Genomic DNA, 12,647 nt, shown 5'->3' with positions numbered 1-12,647 from the left:
TTTTGTTAAATCAAAAAGACTCTATGAAAACCGTTTAAACAAGATTTTAAGGAAAATAGCCAATTGATTTATATAAATATAACTATAGTTGCTAAGATCACAATCAAGAGAATTGTTAGCAATTAGTCCATAATTAATATTCATAAACAATGTGTAATGGTAATTGGTCATAATTTATCTAATATGTAAATGATGCAACAATTATGAAAATTCAATACAAGTGCAAATAACTAATAATCATTCAAAATCAACCAAAGTCAAACAAACAAATCCAAATATTAAACATTCAAAACAAATATTCTAACAAACATCCAAACATTCAAAATGTTCTAATAATATTTCAAGTTCAACTTCAACCAATGAAAACAAGCAAGAAATGGTTTAGTCATCCATTGGTGGGTCGGGAAGAGGAAAATGTGCTCGTAGAGCAGCCATATCGAGTGTAAGCGTATTGAGCCTTTCTTCCATAGCATTGAATCGATGATCCATTACTTCACGGTTAGTTCGCATCTCCCGTTGATTCTTCAATTGTTGAGCCCCTATAGCGGTTAAGTGGGACTCTATGGATGCAAACCTCATGTCAAATGTCTCCATGAAAGAACGAAAATATGGAGGCATATGACTCTCTTGCTGGACCAGCTCGTCCTCAGCTAGGTTAACGGGATCATCGACATCCCGAAGAAGATCTTCAAGCTCTGGATCTTCAGCAACCGGTGTCGGTGCAGCTCGTGAAGAACTATTACCTGGTGTTTTCTGGGTTGATCGAACCCATTGATCTTTATCCCCACTCCATCCCGATTTATGAAAAGTTTTGAGATTTATTTGGCTTTTAAGAGGGATGGTTAAATCAAGATAAACCCTAAGCTTGGATTTGATAAATAAATTACTAAGATTTCTACTTGTTTAGATGGGATATTGTTTACGGTTTCAACTAGTTCAGCAAAAATAATCTGTGGCAGATTTATTTTCTTATTATTTTGGATACAATTTATCCACCAAAGGTCAAGTGCTCTAAGAGTAGAATATTTACCTCCGGATGGTCTAAACCACCAAGAGATGATCAAATGAAGAAAATGTTCATGATGATCTGACAATGTACTCGCACTAGCCTTGGCTCTATAACGGGTAGCCATAATTTCTCTCTCGTTATCTAAGTCCTCATTATCTAAACCAAATGTCCTAGCGATTGATTCGGAGTCAATATGAATGTATTGGCATAGGAGATAAGACCGAATACTAACAGTGGCAGTTTGAGACTCGTTTTGGACACAAACCACATTGGAATGGAAAATGCGGACGAGTTTGTGATAAACGACAAGTTGAAGCTGAAAAAGTTTATACAATAGGTTGAAGCTGATTATAACATGAGGGGTATTATTACATTCGGCTATGTATCAATACCCTTATTACATTCAAAATTCAGGGGTATCGGTACATCCAAAGAGTGTATTGGTACACCCCTACTTAAATTTTTTTTGTCTCGATTAAGGTTCGAAATACTATGTAAAAATTGTTTCAAAAATATTTTAAGATTGAAACACAATTTTACACTTAAGTAAGGATTGAAATTGACATTTGAAGACTTGGAGTAATATTTTTTATATTCGATTATTTTAATCGAATATTATTTTTGAAATCGAATATAAAATCTTAAATTTCATTTACACTTTATTTGTTATATCGAAACATCAAAATGTTTTCAACATTTTTTGATATTTATCTTAAAAAATTAATATTTTTTACTTGATCAAACACAATACCAATCACAATTAACATGTATGACTATTTCTTCTAAAATCATAAAAAACACTTAATAATAAAAAATTAAAAAATTAAATGATTTAGTTAAATAATATATATAAATGAAGAATAACTTCTGTGGTAAAAATAGTAATTTTCTCTCTAGAAGTCCTAAATTTGAGTATCTATATTTACAAGATGTATATACGTTGTTGATGACTAAAAAATATATTAAACATATATTATCTTATAATTTGGAGCACAAGGTTCTTAACCTTGGGGTCGTGGGATCGAGTCCCACGGAAGGCATTTCATAATTCGGAGGTCTCCTACGGAAGCTGCTCTCAACCTGGTGTTGGGGGCAGCCTACTATCCTACCTCCCCCTTACCCCATTACATATGGGAATAAGGGTTAGTTAATTAATTAATTAATTATTATCTTATAATCACCTTTTTACTATTGATGGTATAAAATAATACCATACACTAACATAAAAATAAAGATAACTAAATATACATCATAGACATTTGAAGAGACTATCAAATTTAATCATAGAAAAAATATCCTACAAAAATAAACAAACATATTGTAAAAATATATATAAAACTATTCTCAATCTTAAAGGACTAAATAAAAAAATAGGGTAAAACACATAAATAGTATTCCGACTATATGGTACTATTTTATGAAGTCTTTCGTATTAAAAATTATAAAATGATCACCTAACTATTTATTATATTAGAACTTGTCATTTTTCGTTAAAATATTAATGATTGTCTAAGTTGGACGTTGATATAATGAGTGAGATATAATAGTCATTTGGAATTATAAAATAATATTTTATCATATCACGTTATTATATTAACATTCATTAATGATCTAAATTGGAACATAATAAATAGTCAAATGATTATTTTGTAACTTTTAATGATCGATATACTCAACAAAATAACACTTTATAGTTAATTGATTATTTTATAATTTTTAACATTAAAAAAATTAATAAAACAGTACCGCAGACCATTTGTTTACTTAAACCTAAAAAATATATTCTAATAAAATTCATTAATATGAATAGTACGGGATTAGTTCGACTCATTTCTTGCTGCCCAAGAACGATCCCAAGTTCGAATGTTGACATTTTCCAATCCCATTCCTTATTTTACCCTTCAGGTCACGAAATAATACAAGGACAAAACAATCATTCCATCACAAAACCCTTCATGTTAAATAAAGCCTACAAATCATATTGGCTAAAACCCTAGACATCGCCAGTCTTCTAAGGCATCTTCATTTCCCTCCTCTCATGGCTGCCTCCGCTCTCCGCCGTGCTTCACAGCGCCGTGACCTTCACTCCGCATCTCTCTCCGCTTGCAGATCCGTATGTTTTTTCTTATTCCCGTCAAAACTTAATTTTTTTTGATGTATTTTATTTTTTCCATTTCTTGTTAACTTATTTTACAACTTGATTCCTCTATTCATCCGTGGGAGAGCGTTGTAGAGTCTTAGCCAACATTTATGGTTGAAGGTCTAAGTTTTTACGGGTCGTAGTCTTTAGATCAAATGATAAGATCATTTTGGACTCTTTTAGTTGTTGGATTCAACTGTTTAGATTAAGTTGGATTGCTTCATCTTTGATTAGTTCAGAGCTCCTGAATTATTATAATTTTAGACTAGAATGTTTTTAATACTTATGAGTGAGCGTTTGTGGATTATCTTTATTAATCAAATTTGAAATGGCATACTTTCTGTTCTCTTATGATGATAAATTACTGTGTGTGTGTGGACTTGTTTTAATTGGCTGTTGAAGTTTGCTTGTGTTTCTGATTCTTGTTATAGTTGACTGGAAATGCAAAGACTTCATTGGCTAGCTATCCTCTGGTCAGATGGGCATCCTTGGCTAGACCCTTTAGGTATTCTTATTGTTTCTTCTAAACAAATCCATCTCAATGGTTTTATTATTTGCTAAGATATTGTTATTTCTACATTACAGCTCAAGACCTGTTGGAAACGATGTTATCGGTATTGACTTGGGTACAACCAATTCATGTGTATCGCTGATGGATGGAAAGGTAGATTATTATATTTATCTTTGTTGAAGTGTATGTTTGCATTTGTGTTTTGGGGAAAATGGAACTATGTTACTTGGACTATTTTCTTGCAGAACGCTAGAGTGATTGAGAATTCTGAAGGAGCTAGAACCACGCCGTCTGTGGTTGCCTTCAACCAGCAGGGGGAGCTAATTGTTGGAACCCCAGCCAAACGTCAGGCTGTGACCAACCCAACCAACACATTGTTTGGAACCAAACGTCTGATAGGGAGACGTTTCGATGATGCTCAAACACAGAAGGAAATGAAGATGGTGCCATACAAGATTGTTAGAGCCCCCAATGGGGATGCTTGGCTTGAAGCCGATGGAAAAATTTATTCCCCAAGCCAGATTGGTGCATTTGTTCTAACAAAGATGAAGGAAACTGCTGAGGCATACCTTGGTAAAACGGTGACTAAAGCTGTCATCACTGTTCCTGCTTATTTTAATGACGCACAAAGGCAGGCCACCAAGGATGCTGGGCGGATTGCTGGGTTAGACGTTGAAAGGATTATCAACGAACCAACTTCTGCTGCACTTTCATACGGGATGAATAACAAAGAGGGTATCATAGCAGTATTTGACCTTGGAGGTGGAACTTTTGATGTTTCTATATTAGAAATTTCTAATGGTGTTTTCGAGGTATGCTTGTTTTCCTTTACATGATTTATTTATTGCTTTGATAAATTGATTCACTTAGAGAGCACTTTTATCAGGTAAAAGCAACAAATGGAGACACTTTCTTGGGTGGAGAGGACTTTGACAATGCACTACTAGAATATTTGGTGAGTGAGTTTAAGAGAACTGATAATATTGATCTCTCAAAGGACAGGCTTGCCCTACAGAGGCTACGGGAGGCAGCTGAAAAGGCTAAGATTGAACTTTCATCTACATCCCAAACAGAAATCAACCTTCCATTCATAACTGCTGATGCTTCAGGAGCAAAACATTTAAATATAACACTAACCAGATCCAAGTTTGAGGGTATAGTCAGCAGCCTGATTGAGAGAACTAGAATTCCATGTAAGAATTGTTTGAAGGATGCTGGAATATCCATCAATGAAGTGAATGAAGTATTGCTTGTTGGGGGAATGACTCGTGTCCCCAAGGTGCAAGAATTTGTTTCTGAAATTTTTGGCAAGTCTCCCAGCAAAGGGGTTAATCCTGATGAGGCAGTTGCAATGGGAGCTGCTATTCAAGGTGGTATCCTTCGAGGTGATGTTAAGGAGCTGCTTCTGTTGGATGTAACTCCTCTGTCACTTGGAATAGAAACACTTGGAGGAATTTTCACTAGGTTGATCAACAGAAATACAACCATACCTACGAAAAAATCACAGGTTAGTAATAATATACATTTTGTGTTGCATCAGATATATTAAAATCCGGATATTGTGAGAGCAGCTTAATATATTTTCTAGCCTGCAACTGAATATTTACATAATGTTTTAACAATGCACACCTGTTTGCTCAAACGAATCCTTACCATTTTTGTGTATGTAAGTATTATTGCTGTTTCAATCGATACCTTAGTGTTTTTGCTTGCTGGTATTATAGTAGTTTAATTTGTTAAGCATCCTCACAATCCATCTTAAGAGGTGTCGAGATATCTTTTCAACAAAAAATAACACTAGCTTTTGTGGTTTTTCAGGTTTTCTCTACTGCAGCTGACAACCAGACTCAGGTTGGAATCAAAGTTCTTCAAGGTGAACGTCACATGGCAGCCGACAATAAGATTTTGGGGGAGTTTGATCTTGTTGGTATTCCGCCAGCACCTAGGGGCTTGCCACAAATTGAAGTCACATTTGACATAGATGCCAATGGGATTGTAACTGTTTCTGCCAAGGATAAGGCAACAGGAAAAGAACAGCAAATCACGATCCGATCATCTGGCGGTCTTTCGGAGGATGAGATTGATAAGATGGTGAAGGAGGCTGAATTGCATGCTCAGAAAGACGAGGAGAGAAGAGCTTTGATCGACTTGAGAAATAGTGCTGACACAAGCATATACAGTATCGAGAAGAGCTTGAGTGAGTACAAAGAAAAGATTCCAAATGAGATTGCATCAGAGATAGAGTCTACTGTGGCAGATTTGAGGAAGGCAATGGCAGGGGACAATGTAGATGAAATCAAGGCTAAAATGGATGCTGCCAATAAGGCTGTTTCGAAGATCGGAGAGCACATTAGTAAGGGTTCTGGTTCGGGTGGCGATGGTTCCCCTGGAGGGTCGTCAGCTGATGATCAGACTCCAGAAGCAGAATACCAGGAGGCCAAGAAATAGACACATGATAGCTGACTCATGTTTTTCATCCAATTATTAATTTGATCAATGATTCAACCTTGAATTATACGTGTCAACGTAAAAAAAAAGAAAGAAAAAAACTCAAGCAGCAGGATTGTGGATGCAATCCTTGGATTTTTTATGCTCATTTTTGCAGGATTGTGGATGCAATCCTTGGAACTTTTTCTATTTATCCGATGAACGTGCAGTTTCCCAATGCTTGCATATTATGTTTTGTATGTCATGAATGAAATCTATTTGAAAATGGAGTTGAAAAAAATATATATGAACATGTTTTTTCTGACATTCTTGAGTGAAAAAAGCTTATCAGAACTAAGTTGATAGAATTTGATTGGGTTCAACTGATTATTATTTGATCATTTACATAGAGGAGGATTTTTTAAACTCAAATTTTCCTTTATTCCAGACAACAAAAGTTAATATAGGATGTAATTAGGCTTGAAAATGAGATACACATATGGAAGTTACTCCAGTTTGATTCGGTTAAAGTTTAATTAAGCATAACTGGGCTCAATTCGAGTTTGAATTTAACTCGAGTTCTTAACAATTTTTTTAATTAAATTATTGAAAATATTAATATTTATATGTTGGGTTTTTCTTTTTTAAAAAGTGTAATACAAGGTTTTTCATATATTTAAGGTTTAATGTCCAAAAGTTTGAGCTTGAGCTAAGCTCGAATTTGAACTTCGATCTCTGATAATGTTTTCAATTCAAGTTTATTTGAGTTTGAGTCAAACTTCAATTTTTGATTTCGAGTTCACATGAAATTTGAAAATTTTAACTCGAGAATTTTTAAATCGAATCAAATTTAGTTTTGAACTTTTAAGTCAAGTCAAAGTCAACAATAATCGAACATGACACGACTTGTTTACTGCCCTAGATGTAACTTATGATCCTTGCTCCAGAACGGGATTTTCTCCCATCTTATAATTACATACAAACGTCCAAGATGATGTGAACCAAATCATTTCAAATTAGAAAAATTTGTACATTTCATCATTATTGATCATTGTATAAATTCCAGTTTTATACAATGATGTTAAACAATTGTAATATAATACCAACGTAAAACATCATCTAATCTGAAACAATTTGCACTGTTAATAAAAATAGCATGCAATACAATTTTTTAGGATTCTTAAAAGCATCATTAAGTTAGAACATGTTCACCAAGGGGCAACATCCTTTCCCCTTCGTGGTCAACATTGCTAAGGTGGATACAAGGATTCACTAAAATGCTTGTTTCTGTCGATCCGTATGAACTAGTATGTACACGATCGAATGCAATTAATTGCTTCTCCGGAGTTCCCGAGAAATTTTTAGATGCTCTGGAGAACAACATGACGACATGGCTTCCGTCCATGTCTCCTACATTTGCTACCGAAATATGCACATAGAATCCCAATGAATCACACGATGTCACCTCATTGACGTGTATATAATCGACTTCTCGTCTCTGGTGCAATATATTCTTAACTGAAGTGCCTGTCAAGGACCTGGATAAACTTAGTTTTCTTGGAGCAGACAAGAGTTTGTAGATGAAATTCGTATAGCTTAAGCCTTGGCCGAAGCCATAGACTTTATTTCCGGTGTAAAACCGGTAGGTTCTCCCCGGAAAATCACGAAAAGGATCAGCATGCATATGCATATCATTCATTGCAACCTTAGTAAACAATTCGGGATACCAAGTCATCGGAAAGCCTTCCACCTGTTTTCAAATATCCAAACATCCCATTAAAACTAAGCAAGAATGGAGGTGCAGTTTCGAGTGCTATAGAGAAAAAAATGCCAGTTGGTGTGTCACAATTAGATTAATTAGTTACATACATCAAGAGATAGCTTGCTCATGTTCGACAATTATTCTCTCAAACCTGGATTTTCAACTACCAAATGCCACAAAAATTGAACTTTAAATTCCATGCAGTGGTTAGATGCCAGTTAATGAGTGATAGTTCTTGTAGCTACCAACCTGGGTTAAAGTCACCAAAGACGACATCTGCAAGTGCCTTTCCGCCGGCTTCCCCAGGGTATCCAACCCAGAGAATACTCGCAACATTTGGGTTTCCTTCCGCGAACGATACATCAAGGGGTCCACCACCGGTGAGAACAAGAATTATGGGTCTTCCACTTGCTGCAGCAACAGAAGACACCAGGGCCATCTGTTTACCTGGCAGGAAGAGACTAATTCGGTCATGATCTTCAGTTTCTTGGGACAAATCCAGCCCAGCAACTACAATCACAAAATCAGCTTCCTTGACAGTAAGAATTGCTTCATTAAACCCATCATCAGACTCAGACGGCACATCAGAGCAACCGGAAGCAAAGGATGCCTTCTTTATATAGCCTTGCAGTCCCTCAAAAAAGCTCTATGGTTCACATGGAACACCTGCCATATGAAGAATATCAAACAATCATTTATACACATTAAATATGACTTGACACAGATATAAGGAGACATGGTAAGTCCCAATTGAGATAGTCTCCGGTAGCTTGCCATGTTACAATGCTTCATATAGCACATAATCATATAACTACATCAAACAGTCCAAAAATTAAAAAAAGACTATGGAAGTTGATATAAACCTCAAAGAATAAAACATTATTGCATAAGCCATACCTGTGTAGCCACCACCCATATTTCTTATGTTGTTAGCCATTGGACCGATAACAGCTAAGGAAGAAACAACATTCTATTTAGAGGCAGGAATTTTTTGTCGTTCTTCAGCAGAACAATTCCCTGCCTTGCTGCTTCAAGTGCCAGCATCTTGTGCTCTGTGGTACAAACGTCTTGAGATCCCAACTCCCCAAACTGCCCATTTCTGGGGTATCCATCAAACAGCTCAAGACGGAGTAGAACCGAGAAAAGATTCAGAAGGGCTCTATCAATGTCTTTTTCTTGCAACTTTTGTTCCTCAATTGTATTCTGAGTATGTTGAACGAGATATGTTCCACAGTTAATATCCATTCCTACAGACAACCAACTTAATCTCAATCCTCAAAATGAACGTTCTAATGGCAGATCTAGCCAAAATTCATTAACCAATTCAGCTGTAAAGGATATGATTCGAGAAACCTGCTTTAAGAACAAGAGCAACAACATCCTCGGGCTTTCTTGTGTAGTTTTGGTAGTCTTGAATGGTTGCAACAGCATCACAGTCTGAGGTGATGTATCTGAATTATGACATAAAAGGACCCCGAAAATGTTTAACGAGTACTAACCAAATAAGGTTGAATTTCAAAATTTTCATTTGTTGATGTATAAGAAACTACTAATTTGTTTTACCCTTTGAAGCTCCATTCATTTCAAGCTTTTTGTAAAAGATCTTCACGCGCACAAGCCGGCACCCCATCGACCGCATTGTAGGAACACATCAAGCAGCTCGCCTTACCTTGCTGTATACAGCTACGAAACGGCGGCTCATATGAATCCTCCATATCTTGCTTAGTAACCTTCAACACAGATGAGCTAGATTTCATATTCAAAGAGATAAGTTGAGCTAAATTTATTTGAAATGGCACAAAACAAAGTTGCGGAATAAAAAGACAATGTAAAAGGGAAGACTTTACCATGGCATTGAAGCTGTGTCTGCTGAAATTCATCCACTTCTCCAAGTCATAGGCAATAAAATTCTTGCAACAAGCAGAATTCATAAGCCTATCATCATCATTAAATCCTCCTCTAAGTGTCCTCTTTCTCCCAAACCCATCTCTGAGTTTTCTACTACCTCTCAAGGACCCACCCTGGAAACCATTCACAAATTCAACAGCATAAGCAGAAACAACCATGGGATCCTCCCCAGGGGTCTGCTGCCCTCTTCCCCATCTGGGGTCCCTGAAAATATTAATATTGGGTTCCCAAAAAGTCAAACCAGCTTGTCCAACATTATACATGGCTTTGGCCTCAACACCAATGGCCAACCCCACCTTGAACCAAAGGGTTCTATTGAAAGAAACAGCTGTGAGAAGAACCTGAGGGAAACTTGTGGCTGCTTTAACACGGCCATCGAAGGTAACTCCAGGGCCATTACTGGCGATCCCATGAAGAGACTCCGACCACCATTGGTAAGGGGGGATCCCAAGCCTTGGGATTCCAGAAGCATTGTTGGACAATTGATGGACCTTTTCTTCAAAGGTCAGAAGAGAAATGAGGGATTGAGCTCTGTCTGTGATGGACAGGGAAGTGTTGCAAAAGGGGTAGGAGTTAAAGTTGGGAGCTTGGCATTGGAACTGTGGGTTTGATGATGGGATTGAAACCATTAAAGCTAAAACTTGTAAGAAGAAGAAGAAGAAGAAGAAGAAGAAAAGGAGGGATCTTTGTTGAAGAGACATGCTTGACTGTCTGGGTTCTTTTGTTTACACTAACAAGATAAGAATGGTTGGTAGGTTTAAGCAAGAGCAGCATCTGGATTTGGAGGAATGTTGAATTGGAATGTGGATAGTGAAGTTATTTTATTATGCATATATATTAAGTAATTTCTTTTTTTTTTTACAAGAACACTAAATTGTGTGCATTGTAAATTCTACAAGTTCTGGATATTGTCATTTACTATATATGGTTTTAAACTTTTAATAGATCTAATCCTATTATTTGTCTGGGGACTGCGTTGGGCCATGGGCTTGTCTTTCATGTAATTTAGAGTATCTTTTTTAGGAAGCAATATTAGGGATGAGAACTTGTTGGATTAGAGTTCGTTTTTATCGACTCGACTCTATTAAAAAATATGTATTTTTTTTTATCTAAATTCGATTTGATTCGAAAATTTTATATTTTTTATTCGATTTGAAAAATATATATCATCTACTTGACTTTGACTTGATCTAAATTTTTAGAGTATAAATCTAACCTGACCTATACATGACTTGAAAATGACATAACCCAAATTGAACCTGATAATTTCAAAATTAAAGCCAACCTTATAAATACGAACCCAAAATTAACTTGGTAAATAATTGATATTATTTGACCTATTATTAATCTAACATGTAATTGACTCTTTAAATGATCTAACCTATTATTACATTGATCTGATATTTATCCTAATTGGAATTTACCGGACTTTACGGGTAAGACCTACACGACACCTCCAGAAGGCATTCGGTCGAAAAGTTCGCCCGAACACGAGGGCAATTAGACTACTTTAATTAGTACGTTATTTACCAAAAAAAAAACTTCGTCACTGTTTAATGTACATAATTAATTATGATCATTAAATTAATATGTTTATTTTTTATATTTATAAATTGTAATTAATAAATATATTCAAAGGTTTTATAAAATTAATAAAAACCATTCTTCACAATTTAAAATAATTTATTAATTATAATCATTAGATTAATAAATTTAATTATAATTATTAGATTAATAAAGTTATTTTCTATATTAATTATGATCAATTAAAAATTTTAGTTATAACCATTAAATTAATTTAATTGAATAATTTATTTATTGATTATTAATTTTATTATATTATAAATTAAATTATATAAAATAATTTTAAATATAAATAAATTTAAAACGTAAAATTTATATATATATATATATATATATATATATATATTAACCTAACTTTTTACTTGGCTTATAAATTGTAAATTTGTAATTGAGTCTCGGTATTATAATATGACAAACAATAAAATAATTCTTCACTATTTAAATCACTTGATTAATTACCTTCGTTAGATTAATAAATTTATTTTTATAATATAATATATAAATATATTTAAAAGTTTAATTAAATTAATAATTTATAATTAATTAATATATTAAAAAATAATTCTTCATAATTTAAGGCGAATAATTAATTATGACTATCAAAATAATAAGTTTAATTATAATCATTAGATTAAGTAATTGCTTACTACATATACAAAGAATAATAAATAAATTATTTAATTTTTAAATCACTAATAATAATAATTTTAAATTATTAATTATTTTATTTAAATTATTTTTATATGATTTATTTTAAAAAATATGAGCGAAAAGAGAAAGATTCAACCTGAATTTTATCTGTCAATTATGTGATTCAATCTGAATGAACTGAAGTCCATCAAAACCTGAATTAACCTGATATTTAACTGATTCAGACCTGGACCATTTTGACATGAACTGATATTGATCTGAATTGAAATTAACTCGACCCGAACCCAAACCTAATCTTTTTTTTTTTTTTGAAAAATGGTACTTTGTATTAAGATAGTGACAAAGTACACCACAACAAAGACCTCATTAAAAAACCTCCATAAGACCCAAATTGAAGAAAAAAGAGTATACCTTAAAGTGGTAGCAATCCATGAACAGAAATTTAAATACAACAGAATATCAACTCCCAACCCGTTCAATAAAGAAAAGCCGCCACAAACAAGCATAAAAAAACGCTTAAGTCGCAACCACCAAAACTACTGGAAAACTGATTCCAGACCAAAGAACAAAGATACAAAAGCTTCTTTGCTAACGTCCACATGCAATAATCAGAAAATGTAGGAGACAAAATCAAAGGAACAAACAACAATGATCT

General features: G+C 34.2%; 1 protein-coding gene and 1 pseudogene across 1 annotated transcript; one reads left to right on the top strand and one right to left on the bottom strand.

Moving 5' to 3' along the window:
• Window positions 1–2,990: 2,990 nt before the first annotated feature.
• Window positions 2,991–6,177, top strand: LOC120114731 (heat shock 70 kDa protein, mitochondrial-like). Its single transcript, XM_039135534.1, has 6 exons — window positions 2,991–3,122; window positions 3,581–3,654; window positions 3,735–3,813; window positions 3,906–4,472; window positions 4,547–5,167; window positions 5,479–6,177. Exons 1-6 carry the CDS (start codon window positions 3,048–3,050, stop codon window positions 6,106–6,108), a joined length of 2,046 nt encoding a protein of 681 aa, XP_038991465.1. The 5' UTR covers window positions 2,991–3,047; the 3' UTR covers window positions 6,109–6,177.
• Window positions 6,178–7,265: 1,088 nt separating this feature from the next.
• On the bottom strand, window positions 7,266–10,542 carry LOC120114732 (annotated as a pseudogene).
• Between the last annotated feature and the right edge of the window lie 2,105 nt (window positions 10,543–12,647).

The sequence above is a fragment of the Hibiscus syriacus genome, unplaced genomic scaffold (assembly GCF_006381635.1).
Source record: "Hibiscus syriacus cultivar Baekdansim isolate YM2019G1 unplaced genomic scaffold, ASM638163v2 tig00110241_pilon, whole genome shotgun sequence".
In the NCBI taxonomy this organism is placed as follows: domain Eukaryota; kingdom Viridiplantae; phylum Streptophyta; class Magnoliopsida; order Malvales; family Malvaceae; genus Hibiscus; species Hibiscus syriacus.
This window is presented reverse-complemented; position numbering and strand designations above follow the sequence as displayed.